The sequence below is a fragment of the Heterocephalus glaber genome, unplaced genomic scaffold (assembly GCF_053883595.1).
Source record: "Heterocephalus glaber isolate CG9 unplaced genomic scaffold, H.glaber_assembly_v1.0 deba00000331, whole genome shotgun sequence".
Lineage (NCBI taxonomy): Eukaryota > Metazoa > Chordata > Mammalia > Rodentia > Bathyergidae > Heterocephalus > Heterocephalus glaber.
This window is the reverse complement of record NW_028258142.1, coordinates 63,757,998-63,782,832: the sequence shown is the minus strand read 5'-3', so window position 1 is coordinate 63,782,832 and position 24,835 is coordinate 63,757,998. Positions and strand designations below refer to the sequence as shown.

Here is a 24,835-nt window from a genome sequence, read left to right as displayed (position 1 = left end):
TTGTTTGGATGCATTGTTTAGCATACAAACCGCAGAGCAAGAGGAAACTCATAATTCTGCAGCCTATTTTCCAGGAGGGCAAACATCATGGAAAATCTTGTTCTTTTTTTTTTTTTTTTTTTTTCCTGCAAAGTAAGTAATTTTGCTTTTGGAGCAGGGGAGTAAGCTCCCGCCAAATCAACTGTCCTGAAGGCACCGATAATCTCTGGACAAAGTCCCTGCACAAAGACCCGGGGCAATGGAGAGTGAATGAGACAAGCAGATGCTGGAGAGGACTGGCACCCGGGACAGGGCATGGCACAGGGAGAGGGACACTCTTTTCTCCTGGCCTTTGGCTTAAGGTCCTGCCACGGTCAGGGCTGCCCGGGATGATCAAGGCTCAATAATAAATTACCAAAAAGTCCTGGTCTTTATGGCCTGAACCAGAGTTCATGGTGGAATCCTGGAAAGGAGAGACTCTGAGGGGGAAAGCCTTAATTGTGGAATAAAGTCCAGTGGAATCTCACAGGCCCACGAGTGTGCCCACGAGGGGGCAGCAAAGGATGAACTCATAGCGCGGAGACTTACTGAGCCGTTTGTTGGCCTAATGACCACTGGCAATTGAGTCTAGCCAAGCAGATTACCTGCCTAAAACAGCAACAATGAACAGAACGGATCTCAGGTAGAATTTCGACTTCCTTGACGTACAAAGTCACAGGAACCTGAGATCCAACCTCTAAGACAGAGACCAGTCCTGAGATGACTCAGGAACTGGAACTACTGACAAGGGTTTTGAAGTTGGTTATCAAACTATCCCCAAGGATGTAAAAAATAATATGCCTAAGGAATAAAAACGATAGGGCCTTGCAGCAGATAAATAAAAACACTTTAGAGCATCGCCTGGAAACTCTAGAACTGAAAAAAAAAGAAGGGGACGAGCTTTTGTCTGCTTCTCAGCAAATTTTTCTCCGAAAATAAAAACTCGAGCTCTTACAAAGAAAAGACATACCTGCCCCTGATGGCATGGGAGTTACAGCTCAAAGACTGCCTTGCCTATCATGGTCTCTTATTGAAGGAAAAAATATCTTTGTGACTCTGATTTAGTGAAAATATGAAAGATCAGGAGCTAGTCATTTTTAGGATAAGTTTGGTCACACAGCTTGGGGTCTACTATTATTTTCTTTCGTTAGGGATCTGATGACCTCACAGCTGTAGTCCACCTGCAGAAGGCTGCGAACGGGCAGATACAGATGCCGCTTGCTAAGCTCGCCGTGTTCAAAACTGTGAAACGGAGGCTGACATTTTCAAACGGAGAGTTTCCCCGTGAAGGCCTGGTTGTGGCTCTCAGTCCTGCATGGAGCCATCACGGAGCACTGTGCATGGCCAGGCCACTTGTCGAGCTGGCCAGGTCCCTTTTCTGTCCACCCTTTTCTGTGGCCTTGTCACCTACTCAACACAGCTGTCCACACCCTCATCTCCTCGGGTTGGACACTGGAGCCCCTACTCTACTTCTCTACGTTTTGTCTTTTGCCATATCCTGTACAATATCCAACCTTTACGGTCCACCTGTGTCAGACTGTTCCCCGACTGTCAAGTACAGAGCTCCAATGTCTGTGGTTTCAAACATGTCACCTAAGACCAGACTGATAAGATCTGGTGACTTTTCAGAAACACAACCTGAAGTGATTCTCAGAGGCAAAACGTGCAGCATGTGCGGCAGGTGGCATCTCCAGCCCCAGGACCTCGGAGGGAGGGAGGGACCTCATGCTTTTCAGTGGATTCTTACACACGAGGCACTTTCTAGATGATTTCATTCAGCACCCACAACAGCCCTGACAAGTCCCTGTCACCTGTCATTACAGGGGCAGCAGCTAAAGGTAAAAACCTTGACTGCATTGCTGACAGGGCACACTGGAATCCAATCGCCACGGCTCTGTCTTTGAACGAAGACAGAGCCCTCTACATCCTGTCTACCAGACTTCAGTATGGTGGTGTGCATGTGGGTGAGTGTTTACCATCAAACTCAGCTTTTTAACTACATGGTGTCAGGAAGGAGCTGCTCTCTCCCCTACGATCCATTTCATTCTGCGCCTCGGTTCTGCTGCCACTTTACCGACCCTATTTATATCCAAGCCCAAGAACATGTAGTGTCTTTCACCTACTTTCCATCAGGGCGACGAAGGCAGGTATGTATTCCACAGGGAAGAGAGAGGTTGGCAGTTCTCGGAAAAATGCTTTCAGCATCACTGCAGCTTCTCTGTGGCACATTTTGTCCCATTTAAATTTATCGGCATTGAACTTGGTATCCAGCTCTTCACGGTATTGCTGCAAAGCATGGAAGATGGTCAACATTCAGTGGGTTTTTATCCCTGGGCCCCCTTCATCCCTTTGGAAGCTCTCATTAATGAACCACTTTTGCAAAGGCATTCATCAAGGCAGCACTGTCTAAGCCTGGTTTTCAACCTGATTAGAGAACTGAAATAGGTATTTGGGGTTGAATTTTTAAAAAGAGCTTTTGGGAAAAGTTTTCAATTAACAATAATCATGCCTTGGATAAACCCCATTGGCTAGGACACTGCCACTGTACAAAGCTAAAAAGAGCTTTTGTAAAAAATAATTTTGTGTGTGATATTGGGGTTTGAACCTAAGACCTTCACATGGAGCGCTACATTTCAAGTCCTTTTCATTTATATTTTGAGACAGGGTCTTGCTAAGTCACTAAGTTGTCCAGGCTGGTCTCAAATTCGAGATCTTCCTTCCTCAGCCTCCCAGAGTGCTGGCATTACAGACATGCAGCACCAAGCCTGGTCAAATATATTTAAAAAATAATGTTAACCTTGAAATAATTTGCTGAACCTACACAAATATAAAAGTTCTTTACTTAAGTTGCAGTTTCATGTGTGTGGCTTGGGCAGGATCCCACTACTCCTCATGTGAGGAATGCACAGCTAGCTTGTGACAAACCCTCCTTCCTCTTTTTCACAATCCCCTCTGCCACCCTGGCTTCTCTTTCTAAATTAGACTGAGACTGTGCGGCTCTCCACGGGCCGCATACAGAAAGTCCCGGCAGAGCCACTCTGACCTCGCTGCAGACCAAGGACATCTTCCTGGAGTACAGACAACACACACACAGCTTTTACATGTAAAGTTTTGGCTCCATAAGGTCAGCAGCACTGTGAAAGTGCTTTAAAAAAAAACAACTTTTAAAAAAGTGCTAAACCTCCTTAAGTTCTGTCTTTCAAATTTTACATTATCAATTTGCCTGATTATCAATACCAACCTTCTCCATGTTTCTTTTCCAAAATTGAACTAATTTTCTTCTAACTGCTCCCTTCAACTACAAGGTCCTCAATGGTGCTAGGAGTAAGTACTCCAAACAGGGTGGCCACTTGGACTCTCCCTGCTTTGTCTTCTGGAGAAGCCTGATTCTTCTGGCCTGAGCACACACAGACAGTCAGCTTGCTCATCTCTCCCTCTCCTACCTAGACCAGCTCTGTAACGTGCCAGGCACAGAGCGCTCCTGGATCTCAGAGCCTGCAGAAGAAACCAGTGTCTCCACAGACACCTGTAATTCAGATCTGTGCCCCACATCTACTGATAAATTCGAAGATTTTCTTCTTGTCCTGTACTAATGGAAATACTGCAGCTAATCAAGCAATCCTTTGCAAGTAAGATGCATTTGATAAAGCCTTCCACACACATGTGAAGTTCATCCTTGAGCAAAGGTGATCACGCCCTGGACTGGGCTCTGGGGAGAGGAAGATGCCTGAGACCTGCCTTGTGCCTGTGGGCACCTTGTAGCTTAGCAGAGGGGCCTTTTTGAGTGGACACTGCTAACTCAGACTGCAGAGGCCACACATCGCTGCTGGGCAGCCTGCAGAGCTGGGATCTGGGCTGCTGGGGCCAAGTCTGAGTCCTGCTGAGGAGCTTGCAGGGAGAGGGCACAGGAAGGCACCACAGCCAGGAGGAGGCACTGTGCAGGCAAATGCAGCGCATGGAGCTTCAATGTGACAGGGTTCCTGGACTCCCAGGGGACTGGGCTGCATCCTGCAGGCACCGAGGCAACTTGGAACATTTCTAAGCAAAGGGGTGGTGAGGTTAGACTCATCTTATCTGACAGCTGTATGGAAAGATGACTGGGAGAGTGTGGAACTTGGGGCGGGGTAGGGACAGGGAAGGGGCCAGGAGTCCAGTTATTGGCTATGACACCACTTCTGCTGATGGGTGACCAAGGACTAACCGATAAGCAGTTGTAGAATGGAAAGGAGGGGGCATTTAAGAAATGCCGAGGAGGGAATGTGCCCAAGGACCAGTGATGGTCTGAAAGTGAGACTCAAAGTGGGAAATGGTGGTCCAGGATGATTTCCGGACTGTGATGGGCTGGTGGAGGTGTTGCTAACAGAAAGCATGAGCAGAGGGGTGAGCAATGCACACAGTGCCTGTCCCCCTGCTACAGAGCAAAGGGGAGATTGTTCTTCAAGTGGGCAGGAACCATCTGCAAAAGCAGAAGAACTAAAGTTTATTTCTCATAAATAGGAACCTATTTGGATCCTGACTGTGACTCTGCTAATCAATGAGTGGTGCAAAGTCATCCGAGAGACAGCATGGCCCCAGGCCAGAGTCTGGTGCTGTAACCAGGTCGTTGAGGCGTTGATGCCAACTCCACAGCAGACGCCTGGCCTGTGCCTCAAAGTTCTCCCCGTACAACAGCACAGCAGGGACATTAAAAAGACTTCCCTACCTTGGACAGCCAAAACCGTCTTGAGTAAAAAGAATAAAGCAGGAGCTATCACACTAACTTCAAAGCATCCCACAGAAGTATAGTAATAAAACATATGTTACTGGCTGAAAACAGACACATAGGCTAACAGAACAGAATAGGGAGCCTGAAGGTAAACCACACATCTACAGCCAAATGATGCTCGGCAAAGGAATGAGGAGCGCACATTGGAGACAAGACAGTGTTTTCAATACATGGTACTAGGAAAATTTGGTATCCACACGCAGAAGAGTAAGAATAAGAGACCTCTGTCTCTCACCAGCAGCAAAATTCAATTCAAAATGGATTAAAGAGAACCCATGGTAAAACCTTACACTATGAAACTACTAAAAGAAAGCATAGGGGAAATGCTTTGGGACACTGGAATGGACAAAGATTTTTTGACAGAATTCCCCAAAGCACAGGAAACAGAGACAAAAAGAGACAAATTGAATTCTATCAAACTAAAAAGCTCCGGCTTAGCAAAGGAGAGAAATCAGCAGAGTGAAGAGACAACCTACAGACTGGGAGAAAATATTTGCAAATTGTACTTCTGACAAAGGGTTAATATCCAGAATATTTAGGGAAACAAAGAAACAAACAAACAAAAATGACAGCAAGAACCAACTTGATTAGAATGTAGGTAATAGACCTAAGTAGACATTTCTCAAAAGAAGACATATGGATGGCCAACATCACCATATGAATCATCAGGGAAATAGAAATCAAAGCCACAGTGCAGCATCACCTCTGCATGAGTCAACCTTCCATCACTGTGACAAAATACCTGAGGATAACAACTTCAAGGAGGAAGGGTGTCATTTGGCTCATGCTTTCTGAGGTTTCAGTCCATGGTCAGCTGGCTCCATTGCTTTTTGGCTTATGGTGAGGCAGAAACGTCATGGAGGAGGAAAGCTGCTCACCTCATGGTAGCCAGGAAGCAGAAAGAAAAAGACAGAGCCAGAGCCAGAGTCAGAGAGGAAGGAAGGGGTCAGAGCCAAGATGTAATTCTCAAGGTCACACCCATCACAACCTACTTCCTTCCACTAGGCCCCGGGTCCTCAGTTACCATCACCTCTCAGTAATGTCATTGAACTGAGAATCCATTGGTGAATTAATTTTCCAGAGAAGTTACAGCCATCATGATCCAATCACCTTCCAAAAGCCCCATGTGTGAATGCGTGAGAATTTGGAGGAATGTTTTAGATGACCACACTGGAAATAATGGTTATTCTAAAAAAGATCAAAGGTAAGAAATGCTGATGAAGATGTGCAAAAAAAGGGAGCCCTTGTTACTGTTGTTGGGAATGTAAATTAGTACAGCCATTATGGAAAACAGTATGGAGGAGCCCCCCAAAATTAGGAACACAATTACCGTATGATCTGGTATTCCACCTCTTGGGTGTACATCTGAAGGAAATGAAATCAGTGTGTGAAAGACACATCCACACTGCCAAGTTGATTACAGTTCTGTTCACAATAGCCAAGAAATGGAAACAACCAGTGCCCACCAAGTGATGACTACACAAAGAACAGTGGTACACACATACCGTGGAACACCATGCAGCCACAAGAGGAAGGCCTGTCACTCGTGACAACATTCATGGAACTAGGATCGCTATGTTAGGTAAAATAAGCTGGGCGCAGGAAGACAAGTGTCACGATCCCACTCATAGGCAGTCTCACAGAAGCTGAGAGTACAATATAGGTGACCGGAAGCTAGGGACAGCACAGTGGATGGACGCTGAGTCACACTCACCTGTGACTATGACGTAGGACTGTGAATTTCTGGTACATTATTGCACAGTAGGGTGACTATAGCTAACAGTCAGTACTGTTTATTTCAAAAAGCTAGAAGAAAGGAAATTGAATGTTTTCATCATAAAGATGCTAAGTGTTTGAGATGGGTATGTTTCCCCTGATTTAAACATTGTACAATATATCCACTTATCAAAACATCGCACGGTACTCCAAGAAGTATATAGAATTTCTATGTTTTTAGGTATCTGTTAAAAATACACTTTAAAAAATGACCTTGCCGAGATGAAATCAGATCGTGTAACACAAAGCTCTTCACACCAATGCCATGGGCAAGCCTGCGGCCAGCAGCTCCAAGCAGGGACCACACACCAGGCCCTGAAGCTGCCCTGCACTTATAGCTGCTTCTGGATTACAGAAACAAGGCAACACAGAGAACAATTGGCTTTCTTTGTGCAACACTTGCCCAGCATTTGGCATTTCTGCCATGTTTCTCAAAGAAAATCATTGAACACCCAAAGCATTGAATTAGTTCCAAATGACCTGAGGCCTCAAATGCAACGCTGGCTCCACAGTCATGTCCCAGTTTGGCTAAAACCTAGCAGCTTCTTCTCAGAGCTGCTTCTCTGTGGGTCTATGTTTCAAGCACAAGGCCAGGCTGGATTGTTTCTTAGTGGATCCCCAAATAGCTGGTGTCATTTACTTGGCATAAGTAAGGACAGTTGTAATGGAGTTTAAAAAAAGAAACTCTCTTTCTGCAAGCACATTCCTACAAAAAGTAGTCCGGCGGAGGAGATTTTTAAAAAGAAAAAGAGAGGTTAAGGTTTGAGCAGAGCACATCAGTGAAGATCTCTTTAAGATACTGCATTCCAAGGCCTTCCTAACTCCCACCTGCCTGGCTCTGCTCACTGGCCCAGGTTTCTTGCACATCGGCTTTTCTGCAGTGTAAGCCATGAAAACATCTGGATGACATTTTTCAGATGAACAAGAGGTGGGATAAATAGGCTGACACTACATAAAACTGATGGAGGAGAGGGGCACTTTGACCTCAGGGTGGCTCGGGAATGTGCATGCCCGTGAGGACCCTTGGAAGGTACGATTCGCCTTGGATAAGCATGTCTCAGTCCAAGAGTAGCTCAAGAAAAATAACGTCTGCTAGAATGTGAATCACAGAGGGATGGAGTCTAGGTCTGTTTAGGAAATTTGTTTCTTTGACTTCCTTTTGGGTCTGTGATGCTACTGATATCCACAGATTTGACCACACTGGCAGTAGTTTTCAGTCTCCTTCCCAGGCATGCTGGCTTAGGACTCTATCTAAGGAGCAAACACGAGAGAAACTGAGACAAAAAGTAGATTCTGTGTAGAAACCATGAACTTTAGGAGCTCTAGGAACTGAGCTGTTTTTCAAATGAAGTTGTGCCTGCCTTTAGCTTTGGCCAGCTCTCTCCACACCCGATTCCTGGGGTAGCTGGTGACATGCCGGCTCCCTCAGATTTCCCTTCAAAAGAGAACGTGCCACATTCATCGGCTGCTGACTTGATTTGTGCAGCTGTTGGCCCTCTGGGGCCGCCTCAGCGGCGTCCTTTGAAGGAAGCGCAGGCCAGGCTGAGCTGGGGACGGTGCAGGCCCCAGGGGAGGAACAGGCCAGCCTGCACCGTGGGCCCTGCCCCTTCTTGCCCGCTTTAGCTTCCACAGGCACCAGCCCCCGGGGCTCTCTTCCAGGGCCAATCTGTGTCAGTGTTAGGCCTCTGGAGGATCCAGGAGACTCGGCTTATTTATTCTCCATTTCCACTTGAAAAACATCTAGTCACACTCCCATATAAAAGCCCCGCAACTTCTGATAACAAACAAGTTCCCGACACACACAGCAAAATGAAGTGATGAAGTATCTTCCCACCCTGTGGTTGCCGTTGAGTAGTTCTAAATACAACCGAATTAATTTTTCCCTCAGCTTCATGCTTTCCCCTTGGGGGTTTATCATTTCACATCTGCGAGAGGGGGGAGCTTTTTGCTTGGTGTATCCCCCGCCCCCAGGAGACACAGCGAGATTTTTCACGGGGGATTTAGGAGGAGAGCTCTTCGTGTCAGTGCCTCTTTCTTCACCAGTCTCCAGAGTTTACTGCCCTATGGAAGGGCGAGGACAAAGGGAGAGGGTTCCCAGGGCGGACACCAGCATCACCACACATGGAGTTGGGATTTTGACCCTCTGAATGAGTGTTCCTGTCGCCATAACCTCTGCTACCAACCCTTATACAAACTTTGGTTAGAAGGAGCGCCGAAGAATGCTTCCAAGCTTAATGCAACAGGTCATGGAAATAACGGCTTGTATGCTACTGGCTTGGTGGCTTCTGTGACACAAAAATGAAGATACTTAACCCAAAACAGTGATGGGCATCTGGAGACTAAAGATAAACAACAGTTCTTGACATGCACTGACTCCATGTTCTATTGTAGGTTGTTTATTAATTGTTTTGATTTTAAAAGTTCATGGAACAAACATAGAATTCTAGCTGAAGACAAGTAATGGTATCAAACACATAAATAATGTCAACAACGAAGACTAGAGTCCTGGTCTCATCTGAGCGGGGTCTAGACAGCTGATATCTCTAATGAGGAAGAGAGAAAACATTGGATACCTTGACTTTGGCAGTACATCCTGAAAGCCGAAAGATTCCTTCGGATTCCAGACCTGACTCCTCAACTTTCTCAAAGAACTGCAAAGCAAGGATAGATTACAAAATAAGTACCTCACAGGACCACAGACACTTGAAATAACAGCGAGGACAACAATGACGGTAAAACCCCAAGCCTGCATATCTGCCTGGTACTGAAAGTCTTGGCAAATGCTCACCATTGCCATACAAGGCCAGCGTTATCCTCCAATCTGCAAAGGAGCAACTGGAGACTTAACTTCTCCAAGAGCCACCTTGTGCCCTATTAACATGCTGCCTCTTAAACATTTTAAGTTCCGATGGCAACACTTCTCTCTGCAGACTGACCGTATGGAACAGTCTGAATTTGCTGTCAGGAGCTGCAGCCACCCTGGCTGTGAGCCTGTGAGGCCAACCAGGGAACTGCAGACTGCAAAGGTTAGTTGTTCTCACGAGTCCCCAAGCGTGGTGGTGATACACAAACTCATGTAATCCCGCCAGTAATCCTGTAAGTGGGTCCTATCATTATCCCCGTTCTACCGCTGAGCAAACGGAGGGATGGAAAGGCTAAACACCTATCTTAGCTTCCACAGTGAGGAGGCTCTGGCATCTCTGGGGTCTTAGGCAGCACTCACATCAGCAGTGGTAACAGCTCACACCTGCGGAGTGGCCGCTGGGACACAAATCCAGATTTACTTTAGCTTTTTATTGAGCACTTTCTGTCTGTTTCCACTGGCTAAGTTCTCCACTAGGTTCTTACACCTGCAAAATAACTTACATCCATGTGTTGAATATTCTGTCTTAAATTTTTATAGATTTTCTTCAAACTGACTTTACATCCAGGACTAAGGGCATAATTCGGGCTTTAATCCAAAGAAGGGAAGAAAGTCTTAGTTGCCTGGGCTTTTGACCTGGACACAGGCCCAGCCTCCTGCTCCTCAGCTAGTTCCTCAGCAGCAGGCAGAGGACAGCCCTGAGCTGGGTGCCCGGTGGGTGAGATGGGATGTTTATCATGTGACAGAGGGGGTTCTGAGTGGCCCTGGGCACAGAAGTGTCCCCTGTATCCTCTGGCCATCTGGTTGCCAGCCTCCTGCTCACATGCAACAGTTCAGAAACATCATTTTAAAAACTTTGTTCCACCAAAATTCTAGGTTTAACTGCTATTGGCCTGGTCACACCTGAAAAATCACCAGAACAAGCTGATTTTTAGATTTTATTCACTTCTAGTTGGAAATTTTAGGAAATAATTACACATCTGTGTTTAAAAAATTCAGCCTAGGATGTAACTCAACAAATATTGTATGATCCATAATTATAGCATTAATAATTAATGTTCCTCTTTAGCCAGGCACATGAGCAAACACACACAAACACAATACACATGCACAAATGACATCTGAAAAAGCGTCAGAAAAAAACCACAACTGAAGGAAGCCAGGAGACAGAGCCTCTGTGCCTGTCCCCTGATGGCTTTGGGTCACGTCACACAACAGGTGCCATTGGTCTCCAGTGTGCTGTGTGGAGGTGGTAGGACCCTACTGGGAGGTCGGGTCTGGCCCTCCAGTTCTCTGGCTTCCTGTCTGGGCATGTGACTGCTCCCTGTGGCACACCCCCCTACCCCAGCCACGTCACTGCCACAGAGTGATCCAGCTACGGGCGACTTTACCCGAGCTGGTGCCATGCTTTGTGGACATTCAGCCTTCAAAACTGTGTGTGAAATAAATGCTTTCTTATAAAAATTCAGCCTCAGGGATTCTGTTACAGTAATGAAAGGCAGACTAAAGGAAGGCCACGTGGCCTAAGTACTTGCAGCCTAAATTATGTGGAAACGTGAAGTGAAGCGGAAACTCACGACGGGCCTGGACCTGAACGGGACTACAGTGCATTCAAATCAAAAAGCAAATTCATTAGTGGGCTTACTAAGTACCAATCCAAGCAGAGGCTCGAGTGGCTCCCTGTTCGTTTGCAGTCTACTCACTTTCTGTAATATAAGGGGAACTTTCACCGCAGGGTCTTTCTTGTGGTCATTGTCCAGGAGCACGGTAAGTGGAACTCCAAAGATCCCATTGTCTTCATTGTGGGATAGTCAAGGTAGAAAGAAAAAGGAATCAGAAAAGCACTCTCTTAATCCAGCATGCCAGGGTCAAAGCCCAAAGCAATCAGTCCTCTCAGTTACCTCGTCCTTTTACTTTCTCTGTTTTGTTTCTTTTCAGTTGAATTCCAAAGGCATCAAGAAAGGCAGTCAGCTCGATCAGAGAGAGGTGGCGGATCTTCTTCATGTCTTCCGCTGACAGGTCTCCTGCTTCAGTGAGCCCAAATCTGGTCTTCTGAACAATAAATTTCTAAAATAGATAGGGAAGATATTGGGTTTTTATGGCCAAGGAAAACTATTACAGCTTCATTCAGGGCCATCTGGACCTTCTACATCTACACAGATGTTACGGTTTATGTCTAGACACCCCCACCCCCCCAAGGCTCAGGTGCACTTAGGTGGGCTTTTGGGGAATGATTGGCTCATGGAGGCATGATACTCACAGGGGATTAGTCCACTGAAGAGTTTATAGCTAACTGTGATGTTGGGAGACAAAGACTGGTGGGAGGGGGTGGGTCACTGGGTTCATGGCCTGGAAGGGTCTATTTCCTTCCTCCTCCCTTGATCTCTCTGCTTTCTGCTGCCATGCCATGGACTATTTCTCCTTTGCCATGCCACCCTGCCTCGGAGCCAGCCAAATTATGGACTGGAACCTCTACAAACTGTGAGCCAAACTAAAGCTCTTCTCCTTTAATTTGTGGATGTCAGACAAATTGTCTCAGCAAAGTAACTAAGATAACAGCAAAACATGATACTTGCAAAAACAGGAGAAGAAAAAAAAACCTCTGAGGAGAATGTTGGGTCAGAGATTCTATGAATATGTATGTTTTATAAAACATTTGCAGACTAGTACTGTGCTAATTAGAAGCAAAAATAGCAGTCTGAAGTACCTGATGACTTCACTATGACAATTGTGGAAACTGCTTTCTCATAAGGGTTATCCTGCACTGTCAAACAGCAGAGGAGCTGAGCACCACAGGGACTTTGCACACCACAAGCTTTCAATCCGAGTGACACATGGTGTACACATATGAGATAACATACCTAGGTCTAGTCCAGGAGAGCTGTTGGTGGTCTTAGTATAGACAGTCCCTCTCCTTAATTCAGGCTTCGCATATTGCACAGTTGCATACTTTAAGAGACTCTTAGTAACCTCCCCATTGGCCAGATTACCCATGGTTACTGAGACAGCAGTTACTCTACCTTAAAAACTAGATTTAGATGATTCAAATTCTTAAAAGAGTAAAATGCAGTAAAAGTGAGAATAGTCTTACTAACTTTTGGAAGACAACAATATTATTACATTTTCCATTTCCACATGAAGAAATAAAATGCACTGAAGCAATACCCACAGATCCATGACAGAATCTAAAAACATGGTAAAGAATTCAAGGGGCCAGTAAAAGATGATTCTTATATAATATCCAGAAGGTATTTCCTTTCAGAGAACTGGACAATGAAAACTATGCTAAGGCAATAAAAATCCCACAGTCATTTAAACTACAAAGATTTAAAACACACCTTCCACAGGGGTTCCTTATGTTGGTGATAACTTGGGGATACCACACCATCTACTGATATGCTGGAAACCCAAGTACTTAAAAGCAAGACAGCAAAAAAAAAAAGTAAGACAGCAAAATGTAGGATGTAGCTGTGCTCGTAAATGCTCTTCATTGTCTTCTGTTCTTCCGGAGACCAACATCCCCTGACAATAACCCACCAACAGGAACCGCTTCGGCCATTCTGCAAGCACTGCATGGCGGATATGCACCCCAGAGGCCATGAGTCAGGAGGAGGCAGCTTTGATGAGGAGACCTCTCTTGCCACTCTCTAAAGAGACCTATAAGAAGGGCCTGTCTCTGACACTAGTCTCCGGGGCTTCTCTCTGCGTCCTGGAAAGTCACTGTGCCCTCCAGTGTGGGGACTTCCTGGAGACTAGGAAGGGTTGGGATTTTGACACACAGGTTTGAAATCCTGTTCCTCTGGGCCTTTGGCCACATGACTTAGCCAGGGTCCACCTGGCAGCTGCAGCCCCTGGCTCCACATCAGGGCAGGGATCGGTGGGTCCTAGTGAGTCCTCCCTCTCCTCTCCTCCATCTCAGAGTGGTTGTCTGGAACAGTCCAGGCCACCTGGTGTGAAAGGCCTGCTCCTGAGGACTTACTTGCTCTCTAGCTCTGACACAGCCCAAGCCCTGAGCATGGAGCCTGTAGTTCAATCAGCAGAGGACATGCAGGTCTCCAGGTCATAAATTCTGCAAACACCTGTTTACTTAATGAACAGCAAATAGATGCGTGTGACCTAGTTCCAGGTCGGGCTTCTAGGACACACTGTCACAGACACACAGGAAGAGGCTTTCAGGGTAACAGGGTGCGTAGTCCCACTGGCCTGTCTTGTGGTGACACCAATTCTTGCGTCTCCTGAGTTCTTAGCAACTGCCCTCTGAACGCTCCCTTCTTGGACTCTGACTCTCTGCAGCGCCCCTTCTGATGTGTGATGTACACACAGTCAGTGTCTGCACTGACTCACCAGTGAAGTGCAAGAACACTCACAAGCCAGGCTGATGCCCCAGTTCTGTGCTGTGGTTGGGATCTATATGGCCTTTGTGCAGCAGGCTTGGTCCCCAGTCTGTGGGGCTATTGGGAGCTGCTGGGACTTTTAGGAGGCGGGGCCTAGTAGGAGGAAGTAAGGTCACTGGGGGCGTGGCCATGCAGGGGATACCGGGACCCAGGCCATTTCCTGTTTCTCAATATACTTCCTGCCCACCCTGAAGTGAACAGCTTGTTCCACATGTGGTCTGCTGCTGCACGCTCCTCCCAAACACAGTAGGCCAACTGACCACGCTGAACCCACTAACTGTGAACCCAAATCTATCTTTCCTCTTTTTAGGCTGAGTTATCTCAGATGTTTTTCAAAGCAAAGGAAAGCTGACTAACCCAGTCTGTGAAACGGGATTGGGTTTATGTACATAACTTGTTTTCCACACAGGGGTGCTAGGTAGAGCCAGGTAGGCTGGGCACGGCTCAAGACATGCTGCTCCTGTAATACCCACATGTGGCAGGCAGTGCTCATGCCCGGCCTGTGTACTGACAGAGTTTTTTTTTTTTTTAAGTCCTCAGTTTGGCCCATAGAGAAGTTCCAGAAAGTTACCAGAATGATCGCGAAGGGTTGTACTTACAGTTAAAGCGTAGTCTTCTTTCTTAATCTCTGATTTCTTCAATTTGTTTCTTTTTGGAGCCTCTGTCACCAGTTCTGAGTATGACACTTCAAAGGACAGCTCCTCAGCCTCTGCTGGAATGTTCTTTCCCAGATAGTCATTGTCTCAAAAAAAAAAAGATGTAGGGTATGTAACATACCTCTCAAAAAACACTATTTACTGTAAAAAGCCACAAAAGGCTCACAAGGTGACCCACAAGCACATGAGGACGTTTACATCCAGAGACAGGCATCAGCTCCCCCAGGAGTTCAGTGAGGCAAGCACACAGTGAGATCCAACTTGACGTGAATACATTTCTATCAGCAGCCAAACAAACTCTCCATTTCATCTGATTTTTTAAATGTTAGATTTTTATGTCTCAGAAAGTTTGCTGCTGATAATTATTTGCAGCCAAAGCCCCTAAACAGGGAACTTCTATATATCCTTATGTTCTTAATTAAACTCCATTAGACTCAGTGTTATTGTTCTTGGGGACCAAGAGGAAGGAAGGGGAGGTCCTGCTAACTTTCCTCTCTACTTTATTCTTTTGTGTTTCTCCCCTAAAACTGTGGAATATTTGCCTCTTACGATTCATTTCCATTCAATTTAGAAGCTCCTGCGAGTTTGCTCAGGTGAATTAATTGGAACTGGTGTCATGTGATGCTGGCCCCCGACTTGCAGGACACACATTAGGAAAAGTGGACTTGCGCCCAGTAGTGCCTCACAGAAGCTCTTCTCTCCGGCTGGCCTGAAAGTTACACAGAAGATGCACAGCTCTGACCCAAACCAGAGGGATTCATAAAGTGTGTGCGCCACCCTGCTCTCTGATTTCTGCCTTTGGCTTGTCATTTTGTTCTACTGTGTGGTGAAACTGCTCATATGCCAAGTAAATAATTACTCATATCTTTTATTTTTGCTAGTCCATGTTTGCAGCACACAATGATTACATTCACCGTGGGGATCGGTGCGTGTACAGGACACATCTCACTTCATTTTATTTTCCCTCCCTCCCTCCTTCCTCAATGTCCATCTCCCCATGCCCATTCGCAAAAGATCTGTCTCCTTGTTTCTTATTATCTAGCTTTAATTTTGGACTTTACTATTTATACTTTGGGTTTCTTATATTAGAAAAACCATTCAATATTTAAATTGTGTGTCTGATTTATTTCACTTAACATTTTGGTCTGGAAGTGCATCCATTTTCCAACAAATGACCAAAATTTATACTTCCTTATGGCAGGGTAATATTCCACTGTGTATATATACATTTCTTTATTCCTCAAAAAACTAAAGAATTACTCATATTTGATTACAGAAAGAATACTCTCACTTTCGCCTCTTCTATGAACACTGTGTGATGAAATAGGAAAAAAGGAACAAATAGCAGAATTAAAAGATTTAATTCATTTTACCTTCAAAGTTGAGTGAAGAAATTGATAAGACAGCAGATTTAAGAAGTCTGAACTAATTGAAAGTGTAATAAGTGGATACAGTAAGAATTCAGAGAATGGCAAAGGTAGAGGTATACTTTTTTAGTGGGAATATGGAGACCTGCCCTCAAAGCAGATGAAGGAACGTTATTAAATAGTAGGCTAACTTCGCAAGGACCTAGGCACAGACTCTGTGAGACCAGAGGTTAAACAGGTGGCTCTCCTGAGTGCAGGATCACCATGCCTAGACTTCTCTCCTTTAACAGCAAGATTTGAGTGCACTGTGGTACACTAGCAAGCAGAATGACATGGAATAATTCCTGGTGAGTTCTCCTCTCTGTTTTCCTTTTTCCTGGTGTTAACTTTATTGTGATGCAATTCACACACCATCCAATTTACCAGTTAATCTAAAGTGCACAAATCAGTGTTTCTGGTATATTCGAATCAGCAGCCATCAGCACAGTAGACTTCAGAGCCTTCTCATCAGCTCAGGAGCTGATTGCTGCTGTGGTGGCTGAATGTACAGACACCGAAAAAAAAGTTCACAAATGTGGGGGAAACAGGGCAAGCACAGAAGTATGGCTTGCAGCATCTGGCCCACAGGAAGGGTGAGATCCCATTCTGAGCCCGTCCAGGGAGCCCCTTTGTCCCGTGGAGGGGCCCAGACCCAAGCTGGCCCTGTCCCTTGCTGTCACGAGCTGCTCAGGGTAGCTGCAGGTTCACTGCCCAGCTGAGCAGCTTCCCCTGGTGTGACTGCAGGGGAGGAGGTAAGGGCCCCTTCCCTCGCCTGGCTGGATTATCTCGAGTGACAGAGCAGGGTGTCCTGGGTGAGTGGGCAGAATGGGTGCTGGATGCCGTGGACTCATAACGGGGAGAAAAACACACTTTTGCTTTCAGAAGTTCACTCCTGGGAGAAAGGAGGGTGGTCACGGGTAGTGGTGCAGGGGCACAGGAGGGTTTCCATGACAATGACAACTACACAAGCTGGGGGAAAGGCTTGATCGGGCCTTGCCATAAAGAAATGGTTCGAGGGACAGAGAGGTCCAACCTGATGTAAGCATCGCACGGGGTCTGCCTGCATCATACCGGCACGTGTGCCCCACTGATATGGGCAAGTTGATGTTTTATGTATCAGCTTAAAATATATTAAAATAAACCGTACCAAAGATACTCCCTGTTCACTGTGTTGGGTGTCAGAACAACAGCGGAAGACAGCGCACACACAGTGGCGGCCACGACACTCACCGCTCAGCGTGCTCGGAACAGCCTGCCCCGGCTCCGTGGACCCGTTGGCGTGGATGGGTACATCCGGGATGGGCCCGAGGATCGACTGCAGGCAAGGAGATGAGCACACAGCAGCTTACCAAATGCAGCCTGCCCTCACGACAGTCTGACTTCTACTGCACTATGCAGGAGCTCTGCTCACGAGGAGACCCATTCGGTAATTTCATAGGTGGCCTCCACTGATTTCCTTTGTTTCTGCATTCAGTTTAGACAGGGAGAGCTCCCAGGGTTCTCAAAAGGGAACCACATCTGGGTCAGTGTAGCTGAGCCTTTATAGTGCTTAAATATTCCCTGGCCTACATTTGCTAAGCTGTACAAATGACAATGCTTGATGTCATATAATTTGATAATGATGTTATTTGTCAAACTCGATGCATATTGTCTCAGCTATATTAATATTACCACAGTCCCTCGGTGCACACTGCAGAGCGATAAGAACTAACACAAATGATGCTTCCTAATTTAGCTCCCTCTCAATTATCTTTCACGTCTCTTCTGCAGAATCCTGCCCAAGCATGGCACACTCTGCCCTCACATCAGAAGCTGAGTGTCTCTCTGCAAAGTCCTGCATGGCCACTCTGGATGGGCACTGGTAAAGAAAATCACACAGAAATCCTACCCAGGTTGTATAGGTGAGTCCTATAAATGTTACGGTGGAAGTCATCCGTGAATGGTGTGACAATGAAATCCGCTATCCCATCAAGAATCTTTTACCTGCTGTTCACACATAAAATGTGCTCATTTCCCCCTCCCAGTGCCTGATGTGGTTTCTTTCATTCTCATATTTATTTAGCAAGAACTGAACACCTGCTTCATGACAGATCTTTTATCCTGTGCTACAAATTGCACGAGGAACTCTCAAATTTGGAGCCTTGTGTTCTCTTTTTATTCCTATTTTATTTCAAAGGAGATGATACACTTTTGACTGTGTGAACAGCATGCAAATAGATGGCCGCTTATGAAAACATGGATACCCAAATAGTATAATGAGTGAAAGAAGAAAGAAGAACGTGGGGCCATTCTGCTCTTGGTCAGTGGGACTTTTCATAGCGCCACAAACCTCCACAGGAGGATGAAGGTGAGCCACAGCTGTGGCCCGCATCTGGAGCGTCTCCTGGGAGCACATGGGCAGGTGAGGCCCTTGGCTTGGAGGAACCCTAAGCACTGGGGCTTGGGGAAGGTGGCGCTCACTGGGCTGTGAGCTTGGAGGGAAGGCACACGGGGACCCCAACCTCTCTTATTCCTATTTTCTTTGCTTCTGGCTGCCCCGAGGGGAGCAGCCACCCCATCTTGCATTCCACCACGATGCCCTGCCCACCATGGCCCCAGAACAACATGGCCAGCCCACAGAGCCTGAAACCCCCTAAGCCCTGAGCCAAGATAAACCTCTCCTCCTTATACACTGCCTCCCTCAAGAGTTTGCTATAGTAACAGAAAGCTGTCTAACACACCCATGCATTAAAATCCTTCAAAGGAGTGGACAACTTTTCAGTGGCTCCTTTAAGTTTTCCCACAAAGGAATACTTTGTCAGACGGCCAAGGCACTCGCTGTGGGAGAGAAGGCTCTTCTGAGAATCCAGAAGCTGTGAATTGACTAGCCCATAATGCTGAAGGTCTGGAATTTGAGAACCTACTGAATGTCAATTTCTTAATCTGAAGTGGAGCTGTATCTTGCGTTGCTGGCCTGCAGCAGCCGACTGTGCCGATGAGAAGCATCATGTCGCAGACATTACCAAAGGACAGAAATCAGAGGATAATCCCTGCTCTTGAGCTACTTCCAACGGGGAGAACAGAAGAGCATTTGTGGCACATTGTTAAAAGACACGAAATCCAGTTGAGGGCTAATTTCATAACACAATCTGCACCACGGGCAAAGGCTGAGGAGGGGGAGGGCTGCCTGGAAGGCTGCTCCAGATGAAGCGGCTGAACTGGATCTCGACCTCAGGGGACAACAGAAAGGATGTACAAAAGCACAGGATGCAGGTGAAAGCACTGGACTAGAGTTGGAGACACTGCAGGAATTTCAGGTGCAGGTGTATCTGAAGCATTCCAGCACGAAAAATCACGGGGACACTGGAGTGCTAGGAGTTCAGTTGTGGGATTAGAAAAATATGAGAATTAAGTTAATCAAGAGGTCCATTCACATTATGGGAGGGGTTGAGAGCCAGGCAAGGCACTGAGGCCTAGAGTCATAAGGGGCAGAAGCAAAACTGGATAAGGCAAAGGAGCACTCTCCTGTCAACACAGGGGAATCGTGTGGTGAGGACGGAGAGAGGGGAACAGGCTGCCTGCCAATGGTCCTCGAGCTTTGAGGCAAGAAGGCCAGAAGCCTAGGTTTACGCAGTTGCTCCCGGGATCCATGAGGAGGGGTTCTAGGAACCAAGTGGACCACAAGTCTGCACACTCAGGTCCCTTCCAGAAAATGGTGCTGTATTTGTGTATAGCCTACATGCATCCTCAAAATACTTCAAATCATCCCTAGAGGACTTACAATAATATCTAACACAGTCTAAGCAGCTGTTATACTACAGCATTTAGGGAATAATGACAAAGAAAAAAGTCTGTACGTATTCAGCAGAGGTACAAGTTAAAAATATTTTTGATCTGCAGGGGGTTAAATCCACGGTTGAATCCACTCACTTCAATAGATGCTGGGTGATCATTGATATAATATAACCTCCATTCCAGATTACAGCAATTACAAGGTGCAGAAACCTGTAACAATTATTCTACTTCATGGTGAAACATTGGAAGAAAAGTCCTACTGAGATGGTTAAAGGGGTAGCTGTAACCTTTTCCTAAGTTCATGTGGGAGAAACAATTTTTTAGAAGAGAAAAAGGAAACTGATGCTGGTTTTGGTGAGAGTGAGCTGATCCTGACAGATTTCAAAAACCAGCCCCAGAGACCGGCCCTACACCTGTGGGGATTCTACCTATCACAAAGAGGGCATTCGAACAGGTAAAACAGGTAAAAGGTGGAAAAATGCTACTGGTCACGTCAAGGCTACTCCTTTGGGAAAGCTCAAGTTGGGTTATCTCCTTCCCAGCATCCCACAGCCCCAGGTCCAATAGGGCAAGGCGTTGAGGCTGGGGAAGTCCTGGCCATGACGCTCAGGTGTCCCTGGGACTCACCCTGGTCGGAGAGATCTACCTGTATCGCTGTCCAAGCCAATAGCCCCACAGCCCTGGACACTGAGTCTCTGGAAACCCCACCCCTTGAAAGGACCTCGGTGCCTGAGGTTCCTGTAACCAGGAGCCCTGGGCCTCAGGCGTGGCCCCCTGCCCAGAAGCCTGCAGTACTCTCAGAACAAGTGCAGGGGGTCCAGCTGGCATCTGCGGGCTGCTGTGGCAACGAAGCAGAATGTTCAAGGTCTCTAAAGAAAGATGTTCTGAGAACCAAGGAATCCAAGGCAAGTCAAGTTGGAGACTGGTGCCGGTCAGGTGAGCCCTCTGGAGCCCTCTGTTGCTTTCCTGCCTCGGTCCCAGCAAAGGAACAGTGGACTCTGGGTAATTAGCACACCCAGGACAACTCTCCCTGCATGTGCCACCACAGCCACCTGCTTGGTTTCATACCCGCAAACCTCCAAGAATCTTATTTGCAGACAGTCTGTTCTCAATAAGGATTTGTTGAATGAACGACAAAACGAGCCAAAGATGTGGCAAAACTAGCAGCCAAGAGTGAATAAATGGAAAAACAAAACCAGCAGCAGTCTTATTAGAAGTAAAATTGAGATCACGGGGCTGCCATGGAAAAACCCACAGAACAAGGCAAGCCTGTCCCCTGGTCTTTGCAACACCATCACAAGACAGTCCTACAGCCCCTACTCAGGGGCACATGAGCCCCAGCCCCCGTCCTGTGCTGCTGCTTCTGCGGGAGAGCCAGAGATGCCGTGGAGAGGAGAGGATGCCGGAGCTCTCATGTGCACTGAACTGCAGGGAGCTGAAACACTGCAGCCCGCAGCTCTGGTGAGGATGGGCAGAGGGCGCGGCTGACACTGCTTCAGCAGCACAGACGAGGACGGTGAGTCCCTGCTCTGGAAACACGGCTGGAAGAAAGGAGTAGAAATATTCTACAGCCGTTTGCAGGCCAAAACCCACAAGTGCCAGACAGGCATGAAGAGGTGGAAGGGCAGGCAGAGCTCAGGCTGAGGCGAGCGGATGAGTCTTAGGCTTACAGCTGCCACCAGCTGTGCTGGAAAATAAAGGCTCCTAGCCAAGGGCTCAGAGCTGGAGCCCTTTGTCATGGGGACACGTCACTGCTGCGTGAGATGGGATGCAGGGAGCTCCTTTGGGGGTGGAGTCAGGTCTCAATGTGTTGTTTTGGCTGGTCCTGAACTCACGATTAGCCCGGACTGGCCTCACACTGACGGTGATCCTCCTGCATCAGCCTCCCTAGTGCTGGGATTACAAGTGTATGCCACCACTCCCGGCCAATGCAGGGAACTGTTGCATTTAATAATTACGGGAGAGTTTGTGAATGACTTGTTTTCATTAATAAAGATGGTGGGTTTGAGACGAGCTCTAAACAGAGATGCTCGCACTCATTTTCCACTCAATGCGCGGCCTTATGGAGGGGAATAAAAGCTTGACTTGAAGCCGGGGGGCAGCACAGTGGGTTCCCTCAGAGCATCTATGCCATAACCTGTAGCTATTAAGAAGCTACTCATTGGTGAGCCCCCCGCATTATTCTATTCTTCTCACATACTAACTACACAGCAAAGCAACCCATAACCCCAAAGCCAGAAACACCACGAGAAAGCTGATCTACAGGGGCTTGCAGTGCTGTTCCCCAGGAAAATGCGGTGTCCTGGGAGTGGGCCAGGCACGGGAGGGCTGGGTAACCTGCGTCACAGGAGGAAGAGGGAGAGGCCACTGCCCCGGCACCACCTGAAGTGTCACCTCCACCCGGCCGTCTGCCGCCTCCCTGCTCTCAGGGCTGCCGCCTGTCTGCTGGGCTGAGGTCACCGTGTCCCCCGCCAGAGCCCGGCCCGGAGACACTGGGCAGCGGGGATTCTCGGGGCCACTGGAGGCGAGGGACGGGAGGTTTAGACTCAGAGAACCAAGGTTTCTGAGCCCAGAGGCCCCGCCGTCCAGGTTGTACGGAGGCCGGGGTCTGGCAGCCTGTTTCTGCGTCACCCTCGTGGATTTCTGCGCCCCATTTCTCTCTGAGAAGTCACGGCCTCCATCCTCCCACACCGGGGGCCACACCCTTGGTCCTCGACGTTGTCCCTGACTCGCGACTGTGCCCACACGGGGACTTACCGTGGAGCTGCTCCCAGGGTCCGAAAGGCTCCCCTCCTCCTCCCGCGGCCCGTTGCACAGGGCAGGGCTGTCCAGAGGCGCATCCTGCGGCTACACGGGGAGACCAGAGCACGCTCTTACCGGGGGTCTTCCCGGGGTGTTCCCGCACTGCCTCCGGACACCGCCGCTGCTCCCCACAAACCTCACCTCCTCAGCACCACCTTGGGCTCCTTCCGGAGAGTAGGCGTTAAGTTGAAACCCCTGTTTCTAGGCCTGTCTGCAGCCAAGAGGGGGAAGGGACAAGGGGGTGCCTGGGTTGAAATGCCGCCTTAGCTGGGGGGCTCTCCTGGCTTAGCAGAGGTGGGCCACGCTGTGCACAGGACAGGGCCTTGGCTCGCAGCCTGCAGCCAGGTGTCGCCTGCGCACAGGGCTCGCAGGCACCGCGGGGAGAGCCGAGACCGCAGACCAGCCCTGGTCATGTCTGTGCTAGGAGGGTGTCCTGCGGCTGCCGGTCAGACCCAGGCCACCTGCCTTTGGATGACACGCAGCCAGAACCGGGTTTATCTCACTGCCTTTTATTCATTTTCTGGAAAGATCCGTGAGGATTTTTTGGCGGGGTGGGGTGGAACTCAGTAGCATGGTACCCAGTTATTTTTGTCTTCCACTCATAAAACAGATTTGAGAAAGACTTTCAAAGAGAATTTTTTTTTTGGCTGTAGTGTACAATGACCCTACTGAAATGAAGGCATGAATACTCTTTCCATTCCTAAAGGAAATTTATTGCAAAATTGAATATATAATATTTATGAAAACATTGAATAATTTGTCTTTTAAAACTTGTCATCCTTCACTTCGGTTGACCATATTTTCTCAATTTTGTACAGATGGTATGAATTCCTTTATGAGACGAACAAAAATCTTTTCTTTCAAGAAACAAATATAACCAAAGAACTAGCACAAGAAATTTAAATCAAGATAGCAAGTAATCATCTGCTTCCCTTCCTACCCCAAATCACTGCAAATGGCAGGAAAACACAGATTTTATTTCAAGGAACAGATTTTTAAAAACATTGGAAACCAGAAAGGAATTCCATAGCTGACAATTGACAGCAATTTCTAGATGTAAAGCAAATGGGATTGGTTTGGTAAGATAAAAACCTTTACCTAAAAGATGACTTACAGGAGAAGAAGAGAAAAATATGAAGAATGAAGAATGAACAAAGGTAAGAAAGGGACCCAGGAGAACATTTAAGAAATATCTGCAATACTAGAAACCACGAAAACTTCCCCTTCCTTAAGTAGGCAGACTGTCTTGAAATACAGTCCAAGGAACACTTCAGTCCAAATAAAACTGAAAACTTCCCCGGGGTGGAGGATTGGGTCCCAGCATGAGCGCAGGGTCTGGGGCCAGGAGGCCCAGAGGCCTCGGGGAAGACAGAGGAAAAGAAAATGGAGTCAGCTTTGCCCACAAGCAAGACAGGAGCATCCTCTCCCTGCCCGGTTGATTTCTCAGCCAGGTGTGTCCCACCCATAACCCTCACACTCCATGAAGTGCAGGCTGCATACTTGCAGGACACAAAACCAACAATGCTGGCTTTTTGAAAAAATACATCTACTGAATTGCAGAGAAAACATCATAATTTCCTTTGTGAATCAATAAAAACATTCACACAGTCCAGGTGTGCAGAGCACTGGTCCCAGGGAGCTGCAGAGCAGACTCCTCCTGCCTGAGGACCCTCTGCCCTCTCCCAGGGTGGTCTTGGGCAGAACTGTCACCCTCCTCTGTGGCTGAGTGGGGATGGAGGATGGGGTCGCAGAGCCTCGGAGCTGGACAGGCAGACACTCCTAGGGCCCTGTCTTCCTCAGAGTGCTTCCTCCCCTAAAGCCTGGCATCCGTGTGGTTTCCTGACCAGGTGGACTCACGATAGGGTGGATGCGTCACCATGTGGGCCGTTACCGCCACACATGCAAAAGCTAACGTGCTCTCCACACAAAACCTTTACGTGTAGAAAATTACTGGAAAACACTAAGTATGTATATCCACTTCATACTGGAAACACCAAAAAATATTTACATGGTGTTTGTTATTTTTCGCTGTGAGCTTACCCCGGAAGACTGAGGCTTTGTTGACAACACCCTCAGAGGTACAGGATGTACATAAAAATCTATTTTTGTTGCTGTCTTTATGCCTCAGTTTTTTAAAACACAGAATTCAGTTACTTTGGATTTACCTGTGAAATTATCCTTCACTGAGTGGAAGAGGGATGGAGGATAGGCTGCCTGTGGCTATGTTTGCTAATAATCGGAATCATGTGGGATGTTTATAGCAGCACAATTCATGATGGCTAAATCTCAGAAACCGTGTGTATTTCCATCAACAGATGAATGAATGTGTATTTATACACAGTGGAGTACTACACTGCCATAAGGAAAGAAAAACTTGAGGC

At 47.3% G+C, this 24,835-nt stretch overlaps 1 protein-coding gene and 1 pseudogene across 5 annotated transcripts in view; both read right to left on the bottom strand.

The window, feature by feature from the left end:
- Arhgap28 (Rho GTPase activating protein 28) overlaps positions 1-24,835 on the bottom strand; it is a 163,330-nt gene that overhangs the window by 19,490 nt on the left and 119,005 nt on the right. For 4 of the 5 annotated variants that reach the window (XM_004853213.3, XM_021265228.2, XM_087194822.1 and 1 more), the window contains 7 exons: positions 22,410-22,499; positions 17,109-17,193; positions 14,416-14,558; positions 11,324-11,489; positions 11,126-11,217; positions 9,133-9,210; positions 2,142-2,304 (listed from right to left, as the gene is read on the bottom strand). In XM_004853213.3, coding sequence (XP_004853270.1) covers positions 2,142-2,304; positions 9,133-9,210; positions 11,126-11,217; positions 11,324-11,489; positions 14,416-14,558; positions 17,109-17,193; positions 22,410-22,499 — 817 coding nt within the window. The remainder of the gene's footprint in view (positions 1-2,141; positions 2,305-9,132; positions 9,211-11,125; positions 11,218-11,323; positions 11,490-14,415; positions 14,559-17,108; positions 17,194-22,409; positions 22,500-24,835) is intronic. The other variant, XM_087194824.1, reaches the window with a different exon arrangement.
- On the bottom strand, positions 2,458-2,572 carry LOC147830175 (U4 spliceosomal RNA; annotated as a pseudogene).